We start from the raw sequence: 10,831 nt of genomic DNA on the forward strand, positions 1-10,831 counted from the left end.
GGGCTGTCAAATGGTGAGGGACTGGATTCATGAAAGACCTAAAATTCCTGGGATTTTCGGGTTCTCAAATTCGATCCCAGGTCCCCCAGATCTAATAGAGAAATTATATTTATATAATAACATATATTCCGTATTTACGACGTAACTATCGTTAAGATAGCAGTTCTATAAGCTATAAGCCCAGTCTAGTAAATTTAGATAGCTTTTCTAGCAGTTCAGACTTATAATACTACACCTAGAGGGCCAACAAAAATACGAAATTCCTTACAATGATAATACAAATTTATACTAGTCGTAAAGTGGGTCTAATATAATCGATAAGATAGACCTGGTATAAAATCAATTGTATAGTTCAACAAAATCGCATATTTTAACGATATAAGAGACAAATAAGATCTATTGTTACAGAAACAAAAGAAGAAACTAAATGAATAAGACTAATAAACATCCTCCTTTTAAGAATGTTTTTAATATTTAAACTTTATTTAAAATTTGTTTAAAAAAAAAAAACAATTGTTAAAATTTCTCAAAATTATAAGCAAATAAAGATAATATTTAACCGTTATAAATTATCTTTGGAAGATAGCAAAACACAATTAAGCAAAACAATTTAGCGTAGTTAAAATATTTCCTAGTATAAAAAACCAATATTTCAACGCTGATTAAGTGAAGAAATAAAACCGGGTAAAGATACATTGCTCTCTGCAAAATTTTCCTTATCGGCTAATTTATGTTTAAGTAAATATTGTTAAAAGTTTATCATTAGCACTATGAATTATTATAATTAACTTGATTTATTTAACATTTTCCGAAATATTATCTTTCCTTATATTCGTTTTTTGATGTAATTATCATTATATATATATAAGGAAAAATGCTTTACTTGTTATTATATTTCCACACAAGTGTTATGTATAAAGAACTGTAAAACAAAATATTCAACAATATACTTCATCGATCAATTAATTTATTTGAATCTTAAATTATTTAATTATAACTAATTTTTAATATTCTAAAATTCAGTTGATTATATAACTGATTGTTTTCACAGTTATTTCATAAAATATTTCCCTATACTAATTCAAACTTATGCTTAAGAAATAAATAATAAATGAAGCCTTACAGGAAATGGTTCCTTCCAAGAAGAAGAAACAATCGAAGGTCTGACAATAGCTACCGGTAATTGTCCACATTCCTCTTCCAAAAGGTTCTCAGCTAATGCTTTAGTATAAGTATATGTATTAGGTCTTCCACTAATTAATTTCGGTGTTATTGCATTTATTGTATCTTCATCCATCCAACTGTAAATAATATATAAATAAATTTTATAATATTTTCCATATTAAAATTACATCGAATTATAAAGTACATACTCAACAATATCTATAATTTTTTGTAAATTAATTGAAGCTGGATATATTGTTTCTTCAATCTCTTTTCTGTCACAATGACAGTAAGCAGTTGACACGTGAATCAATGCCTAAAATAGCAAATTATTCATTAATTAGCAGTTGTACGACTTCTGTAATTATAAAAATTGCTATTTTGTTAAGTAATTAATATTAAAAATTGAGTTATTTTTCATTTAATTAGGTATAAACTTATACAACTATAGTACATCATAAAAATTAATGTAGCTTTTAGATATGTCATTTATCACTTACCATTAAATGTGGAAATTTCTGGCAAACGTCAAGCGTATAACGCGTTCCAAGTACATTTTTTTTCATGGCTTGCCTATATAATATTACAATCTTAAATATATTAATTAAAGTTTTATAATTAATAATAAATTAATATCAAATCTACAATTAAAAAATATATTACTTCAACGGTTCATCGAATCGAACAGTAGCAGCCAAATGGAATACAATATTCACATTTTCAGCAAGTAAATCAATGTCTGATTGGCAAAGACCTAGATTTGGACTGGTAATATCACCTGCTACCATAATAACTTTCTTAAATGAATCTGGATTTTTTTCTCTTAAAACACTAAATGCCTTAAAAAAATAAAATGATATTTAATTAATATAAAAAATACATGAAATATATACTTAATTCTTTTTATTTTACCTTGCAGTTAAACAGATCTTCAATCCTGTCTTGTGGACTCTTTCCACGCTTTTGTCTCATCAAAACATAAATATTTTTAATACCTTCGCAACTTCTTAATAATTTCTCCAACATAACCTTTAAAGTTAATTTTAATAAATTTCGTTAGCGTTAAAAATTATGCAATTAAATTGAAAAAATAAAAAAACATATGTCTTACTTTTCCCATAAAACCTGTAGCACCTGTTATAAAGATGCATTTGTCATTGTAAAACTCTGACACAATACTGTTCTCGAAAGCCATTATTCTATAGAAAGGGGGAAAAAACATAAGAAAAGTTTGAAATGTACGTCGTATTAAGCAATAAAACATTTCAAAATATTTTGTTTAGAAAGTAGAAACTAAATAATTAACAATTCAAAACATACTTATATAAAAATTAATTAATTTTATACATCTTTCTTCATTTTTCATACTATCAGCACCTGAAAAAGACACTAAGAGTGCATTTTTCAGGTCCATAATGTGGCCGAACGGGTGGTGAAAGATGGGTCCCTATCACAGTGCACCCTAAAAATCACTGCATTTTGAAGACCCGGGATCAAATCCTCGGTACCCAGAACGGTAGACTGAGGCCTTAACTGCCTGGGCAGTCCAGATTCTAAACATCTAAAATACTAAATTTAGGTTGCTAAAATTAATTTTTTGTAATTATAAACCGCATATGTACTTTTATTTGTTTAGTTATACAGTATATATATTTTTTAAATTGAATTCAAAATGAATAAATTCATAAGTACCTAATGAAATTCAATTCTTCTGCAAATATTTTTCGATTTACATAGTAAATAAATAATAAAACTTAGGATAAAAGTTATTTATTTATTTTTCTTTATTTGTAAAAAAATGTAGGTTTATCTTTATAGAATATTTATTTTTCCAAATTTAAGTAAAATCGATAAATATTTATTCTAGAGTAGCATTAATTTAATTAATGTAATTACGTCTAGTTTTCTTCATTAAAATATCTTCGTATTTCAAATTCTAATACACGAGCCTATCCATTTTCAAAATATTTTAACAGATTTGTAATGACATCAAAATTGTGATTATTATATTGATTTTGCTTAACAATCTGTTTACATTAAATCAATTAATTGCATTGCTTGTCGTGAGCCTAAGCTCTAACATTAAGACCATTCCTCTCCACTAAATACTGATAGCCTACATATAAAAATGATAGGCCCTTAAGCAGCAGCTTGTTTAGTTTATGTGCAAATCCTGCTCCGTATCTACCATAAATCTATAATTAAATAATTTATTATTGTATAAATTATCTTCTTCATATTAGGTCTATGTCTTTTTTAACTTTCTTATTATTATAATTTAGTACGCAAAATAATGCACGTAAATCGTATTCTCAATGTTAAAATATAATATTTTATAACTTTTTCTTTATTCTTTCCGCCCCAAAGAGGCTACGTTTGATCATGCCCATCATGGGTTCGGCCAGATCCATAATGGAAATGGCTGGGTAATAAGGGATTATTACCCAGCCATATTCAGGGCAGACTACCCCGAAAAATTACTAATCTTTTCGCATACTCGGATTTGTTCCCAATCTCACAGAGAAATAAGTTTACGCCATAAACCTCGACCATTCGGCCATCAATATTTTACATAACTATAAATTATTAAATGAAAAGTATAATTTTATTTAATCTTCATAATCGATTGTATCTAAAATCAAATGAATATTTTTTATATAATAATTTTACATAATTATCATCAATTTTTGTAGTAAATATCGTTATATATGAAAACATATTTTATTCAATAATAATTTTTCTTAATTTACTATTAATTTACTTCTACCAAAATAAAATTTATAACAGCGGAATTTCGTTTGATTATTATTATTATTATTATTAAACGCTTTTAAATTTAACTTGCTTTGCATCATGACCTCAAAACTTGCAATTTAAATTTAATCCACTTCTATTAATAATTAAGATAGAAGGCTGGAACTTTGATTAAGTACAGGATAGTACAGCACCTAAGTCCGATGACAATGCCAATGGATTTTAATGATGTTTTAGAGGGTTATCCATCCCACTATACTCCCCACTCGATAAACATAACCAAATGTACAATTTAATCATGATGTATGAGTAAATGCACTGTAGTTAAATATATGGTGAGAGTCTTACCCCCATCATATACTTCATTCCCAAACTCGAAAAACATGACGAATAAAAGCTTTTTAAAATGTTAAAAAATATATTCAAATCATTATTATTTTTTCTTTCTTCTGATAATTATATTGCTTTAGATTCTATTTATCGCAATATAAACAAATTACGATAAAAAGCAAAGCAAAAATATATCGAAATTATACAATAAAAATAAATAATGACTTTTAAATATATAAGATTGTTTATGCAAAGTACAAAGCCGATAATATAACCATAAATAATCCAGAAACAGATAAAAGCTGTGGGTTCAAGCCTGTAGGTAGATCTGTAGCATATATGTTTGTATTTTTCCTTGATCTTCGATATGCATCCTAATTCTGTCCTAGAAGAAGAATGGGATGATTGCCGGATATAGCGTATAAACTAAATTAAGTTTTGATCGAATGGGTAATTTTATGTACTTGACTTAATATATTTTATCCGATAAATAACCGAACGATAAATAAATTCATAAATTCAAAATATAAAATCTAAAAAGCCTGGTTTAAAAAATGTTTTTCAAATATTATAGTATTTATAATAAATTTTAATATCAAAATTATTTACTTTAAAATATTAATTATAAAGTGATTTATTACTAAATATATGAGCAAAAATTTTAAATAAATATAATTTTCCTAATTTTAATATCATCAATTTATGCTTTTAAGAAATAAAAAGACATTTGCTCAGGAAAAGAAAAAAAAAACATATACATTATAGTAAATAAAAATTATTATATTTTCTTCTGTGTAGGCCTATATAATAATTCATTATAGTTTTATAAATAAAATTATACCTGAAAATTCGAAATATGTGAACATTATTTATATTATATAACGGATTTTAATGAAAAATACGTGCAGAAGATTAAAGTAGGAAGAATCATAAAGAAATATACCGGCTTACCTGTGCGTTCACCTGAAGTTATGACAAACTTGTCCACTTGTTCCGCAATAAACTCCCGTTGGCCAAATACTTTTTATGATGTCATCGTTAACACGTGTTACTTTTAACAATTCAGATTTGAGATTTCACACAATAAACACTTTTCCTTCTAAACAATTCTTCAAAAAAAAATTATAATAATAATTCCTCACATTTCACATTTTATTTTGTTTGTGCAATTAAAAATAATTTCCATTTCTCTTCTTTTTTTTCCTCTCCTTTTGTGTTCTATTATTCAAGTGCTTAAATTTTCCAATTTTACATTATCCTTTCACTAATTTTCGTGTTGTCGATGATATTTTATCTCCAATATACTTCAAGTTTAATATAACGATAAACGATATCGTGAGATAATTTTTACGGTTTCTCTAAACTGTAATGAAAAAATTAAATGTAATTGTAATTAAAAATCACCATATATAAGTTAAATGTTTAATCAACTAATTAATAAATAATAATATATTTTAAGTTTCTATTTCTAACAATAATTATAAAACGTACGGTACATGCATAATCAAGCTTATACAAATAAACTTTAACATTATAGATTTAAATTAAATTAATAATAATTAACTAATTTAATTGTTTAACTAATTAATTAATAATTTTATAATTAATATTAAATTAAGTTTTAAATCATTTTAAATTATTAAAATATTGGGCATAGACTTGCATTTAAATTTAATTTTTTTTTAATTTAGTGAATTTAAATGGAGTAAAATGATAATTATAATTGTAATTAATACATATTACTTAATATTTAATTTAAATTATAAAAAATAAGATATATTTAATTTTTAAACATTTTTTTTTAAATACAAGTTTATTTTCATGTTTTATAAATCTAAAATTTATTCTCTAACCCGGTAAAAATTTATTATAAAATATCAAATAAAATAATTACATATTATTTCGCAAAATATTTTTTAATACAATATAATTATGAATAGTAGTACAAATTTATCAAAAAATCTATCATTTGAACAATTTAATGACAAGTCTAGAAAGAAATATAATTAAGTTTCCTACAATTTTATGAAATATTATTAATTAATTAGTTATATTGCATTCTTATATTCTATATATAATTTATTTCCTTTTTTTATGAATTTATTATCAGTGTAATGGATATTCACATCTTGAGGATATGATTTTTAAGAAGCCCTAAAGGCTCGAATGGAGTTTTTCCTCTTAAAACTTCCCTGTAGTTTGCTATACTTTTATTAAAGATTTGACCCATTTCTATTAGTTTATATTTAATCTTAGAATTGGTTTAATCCATATACTTATTTAATTTACCAAATTTTTAATCTTATCCATGTTAAAAATCTGTATACTGTCTCATTCAGTTAACAGATGTGCTGAGTTACATAAATTGAATAAATGAAATAAATTCTAAATTTAATTAATATTTAAAGAGGGAAGTGTTGACATACTTGCTGTACTCAGCTGTGTTTAAAGTTCACTTAGTTACTTTCTATTTGATTTTTTATTTCGACACTTAAAATAAGCAAGGAAAGTTTCTTTGTATTTTTTAAGGTAAAATATCCTCATTTTGATTTCTTTAAGACTTTATAAAGCTAAAATATAAAAATAAATGAAGTTTTTCTTGATATTATTTAATAAATAATAAACAGTTTCTAAATATTGACATATTTTGCTACAATTAAAAATTTTAAAGTTAAAATAAATAAAAAAATATATAGGCCTATATATAAATCATGGAATTATTAAATTTATTACAAATAAATTATAAAGTTAAAATTTAAAACCTGACATAAAATATCGTTTATACTCGTGTTTAAACGTAAAAATTTTTATATTTTAATACTTTTTATATAATTTTTACTTTAATAAAAATATTTAGGAAAAATTATGCAAGATGCAGTTTAAAATTGATTTATCAATGGCAGTTTTTGTGTTTCTGGGTTTCGTCTTATTTCTAAAACATTGACATAGTTAACTAAATTCAAAAGAATACAATTTTTAACTTAATATTAATATTTTAATTAACTTTTTAATTTCTAATATACAGTAAATATATTAAATTAAAGTTCTAATTTTATTAAATATTTCGATTTATTGTACTATTAAATATTTAAATTGATGCCATTATATGTGAATGCAGATTATGCTGAGAATTAGGATAAATTTTTATCATAAAGATTTAAATGAGTCATACACAATAGTTCAAATTTAATGCTATTGTTCTATTAAAATAGAAAAATAAGATGAAGAGGAATGAAGTAAAGAATAAAAAGTAAAATATACAAACAATCTGATGGAGCTGATAAAATATTTTATTAACTTCAGACCATTTCTATGCACACTAGACTAAAACGAATATATTGAATATTATGTGGGATATGTCAAGAAAAAGAAAAGTATTGTGAAGTCTTAAATCTTATGCAAATCTTAATGCTTTGGCGACCTTACACAAATACTAAGAAAATTGTAAGTACACTTCTAAACTTCAACGTGTCACATACAAATACTCTAAACCTGTACAAGAAGAATAATAGTGATTCAGTTGATATTTTTAAGCATTATTCATAAAAGTATTCATTCAAATTCATAAGTGATAATTTTATTGATGTCAAATTCAATAATGTTTTTGTATTATTATTCTTTCTGTATTGTGATCGCTAAGAAGGCCCTTTTCATCGTGGATTCGAAAGGCACACAATGGGAGTTGACGGGTGATAAGGGACGGAGCCCGACATATCCAGTATAGACTATCTCCCAAAAAAATTCCTGCGATTTTTCGATCGCTCGGATTAGCCTTAGAAATCAGACAGTCATGTCAATAAATTTAAATGTTTATAATAAAATAGCAACAAATTTATTGCTATTTTCATTATCATTTTATTCTTGATACTTACCAACAAAGTGGCCATCATGATTTATAAATACAGTAGAGCGTCGATTTTCCGAATCAATTGGGGACTGGGGTTGTTCGTATAACTGATATTTCGGATAACCGATTTATGTACGAAAAAATAGTTTAACGTATCCGATGTTGAAATTTTTCTCCGTTGCGTGTCGCTTTGCGTTGAATTTTCGTCGATGTTAAGCCTAACGAAGACTATTGTATCGTAAAAAATTATTTTTTTTATTTTGTACAAACAAAATAAATATATTGAAAAATATAAAAACAATAAAAAATTATACTTCAGATGTTAATTTAGTATCAAAAACGTAAAATATTTGAGTAGCCCAAGACATAGACAAAGATTGAAGCGCCACAGCACTGGCGAAAATTTAAATTTGCCGACTGGAATTCTTTCNAAATTTAAAATGAAAACTATTTCGAAGTTTACTTGACAAATTTTTGAATATGAAAAATAAATTGGTTTACTAGTATACTTTTATGTAAACAACTTGCATCATTTGAGTTCATGCATCTGGTTTGAATGATTTATTTGTTGAGGTCATCTTACAAAAAAATGTTGCTTGTGATTTTGCAAAAAAAGAAAAATAATAATAATAATAATTTCCAATAGAATTAATTATAATATACATATTTTTTTTCCTTTCTCCCTCTTTTGTGTAATTTTTAAAGACACATATTAAAACATGAAGCTATTACATAAATAAATACAGTAAATAAAACTATTCTGGATGATGTGTCAACTTATTTTTATCATTATTAAGATGAATACAGTTAATCCTCTGATCAACGGCCACTGAGGAACATAAAAAATGGCCATTGTTTCGTGTTAATTTTATATGCATTTTAAAAAAGTTCCTGAATAAATGGCCGCTATTTAGAGATGTCCGCTGTTGAAAGATGGCCGTTATTGAGGTTTGACTTCATAATTAAAATAATTTATACAATTTAGCTAAACATAAGATAAATATTTTTTTGCACAATTTATTTTTATTTATTTCTATTATTATTACTATTTTATTTCTAGCTAATACAATCTATAATATTATTTTAATAAGGTACAATACCAATACAAACCCTACCAATACAAAGGAGGAAAACATTAAATTACTTTAAATTTACTAACGTATTAAAATAGTTTAAAACATTTATATTAAACTCATTTATTTAACATTTTTGAAGTGTGTCAAATATTGTAAATTAATTGCTGAATAATCAAAATTAAAGTATTTTTATAATATATAAACATATAATTATATAATTAAAAGTGCACATTTTTAGTTTCTGTTAATTTATGACCTGGTGGATGGAAGCATTAGCGTAGAGCCTTCTTTTTATGCAGTGAAACCTGATAAACCTGACCCTTGGATAATTGTCCAGATAGTGTCATGTTGTCCAGTTGTGATAAACACTGTGCAAATAGGAGTGAAAAGTAATGAATATTAATATATAATAATTATCAGTCACAATTTTATTTTTAATAATTATCCTTTATAATTTATCTTTTTATAATTTAATTAAAATGCAATAAATATTATACAAAATGCTTTAAAAATTCTTCAAAATGGTAAATTTTTAATTTTAATTTACTTAAAGATTAAATGCAAATACAGTTGAACCTCCAATAAGGGCAACCTGTAAACAGCGGTCATTTTCCATTTTCTTAATAAAAATGGTCGTTGTTTGGAGGTTATGTTCTCGTTAGTGGCCGTTGTTCATATGTTTGACTGTATATAAACTACACAAAAAAAAATTAATAATTATTAACAGTGTATTTTAAAAATTGAACTGACATTTAACATATTTTTCATAATATATTTCGACGTTTGCATAATAAAATTTATAGATGACAGCTTATTTTGTAATTTTTTCTACAGTATCAGAATAAAAAATCATTGATGAAATATTCATTTAATTCAAAATTTACAACATATGATTTATCATACATTCTGATTAGCTAATTCAGTTAGTTGCTCTCGATTCGCAATATATAATAATATATATAAGTTATTATTTCTCTATATAATATACAGGGTACCCCTTAAGCCTGGAAGTGTAGAAGTTATGTTGATCTTTGCTTATACTTTTACAGCTAAAGCATGGCACTGTAAAACGAATTCAAATTATTTTCATGACAAGAACCCGCAGTCAGCACGAAGTTACCAAACAGTTTAACAGGCTGCATTCATACTTCCCACCTATTACATATATCAATCTGAGTGCACCTATTAAACTCTTTACGTTGACTGCCGGTTTCTACCATTAAAATAACTTAAATTCGTTCCTCCTTACTAAGCCTGTAAAATAAGCAAACATCAACATAACTCTATGCTTCCAAACTTATTGGACACCCTAACTAATATCCAAACAGGATAATAAAAAAAAAGTTAATTATTTTATTGTATTGTAACCATAATTTAATATGTTATATGTACTATTCTATGTGCGTAAGCAGTTAAGCGCGATTAAAAGTAAACCCATTAAAACATAAAATATAAATATAGAAAGTGAAAATTAATCAGCATTTCTTATGTATTATGCCATATTTATAAATAAGTTAGCAAAATTTTTCAATTTTCTAAGAACTTTCCTATATATTTTCGTTTGTAATCAAACATGTCCTAGCAAATTCGCTTTTTACCTGCCATTATATTAAATTGAATGACTAAATGTAGGTTATCAATGATTCGGAAAAGTACGAAC

The 10,831-nt window shown here is 25.0% G+C and overlaps 1 protein-coding gene across 3 annotated transcripts; it reads right to left on the reverse strand.

The window, feature by feature from the left end:
* Positions 1-1,080: 1,080 nt before the first annotated feature.
* On the reverse strand, positions 1,081-5,582 carry LOC111635814 (fatty acyl-CoA reductase 1-like). Of its 3 annotated transcripts, XM_023380905.1 has the most exons (8): positions 5,391-5,582; positions 5,200-5,299; positions 2,276-2,363; positions 2,077-2,193; positions 1,828-2,003; positions 1,665-1,737; positions 1,374-1,480; positions 1,081-1,301 (listed from the first exon to the last, which is right to left on the reverse strand). In XM_023380905.1, exons 3-8 carry the CDS (start codon positions 2,357-2,359, stop codon positions 1,094-1,096), a joined length of 765 nt encoding a protein of 254 aa, XP_023236673.1. In that variant the 5' UTR covers positions 2,360-2,363; positions 5,200-5,299; positions 5,391-5,582; the 3' UTR covers positions 1,081-1,093. The 3 variants fall into 3 exon arrangements, with proteins under 3 accessions (XP_023236673.1, XP_023236676.1, XP_023236675.1); XM_023380908.1 differs by lacking the exon at positions 5,200-5,299 and having other exon boundaries at positions 5,391-5,397; XM_023380907.1 differs by lacking the exons at positions 5,200-5,299; positions 5,391-5,582 and adding an exon at positions 2,485-2,769.
* Between the last annotated feature and the right edge of the window lie 5,249 nt (positions 5,583-10,831).

The sequence above is a fragment of the Centruroides sculpturatus genome, unplaced genomic scaffold (assembly GCF_000671375.1).
Source record: "Centruroides sculpturatus isolate CEXI.00-Female unplaced genomic scaffold, Cexi_2.0 scaffold881, whole genome shotgun sequence".
NCBI lineage: Eukaryota > Metazoa > Arthropoda > Arachnida > Scorpiones > Buthidae > Centruroides > Centruroides sculpturatus.

Excerpts from the sequence above, each read along its gene's own strand:
- LOC111635814 (XM_023380905.1), bottom strand. The coding sequence starts at position 2,359 with ATGGCTTTCGAGAACAGTATTGTGTCAGAGTTTTACAATGACAAATGC. Across the intron at positions 2,004-2,076 it reads AAGATCTGTTTAACTGCAAG|GCATTTAGTGTTTTAAGAGA; the intron begins GTAAAATAAAAA and ends TATTTTTTTAAG. Across the intron at positions 1,481-1,664 it reads AGAAATTTCCACATTTAATG|GCATTGATTCACGTGTCAAC; the intron begins GTAAGTGATAAA and ends TTGCTATTTTAG.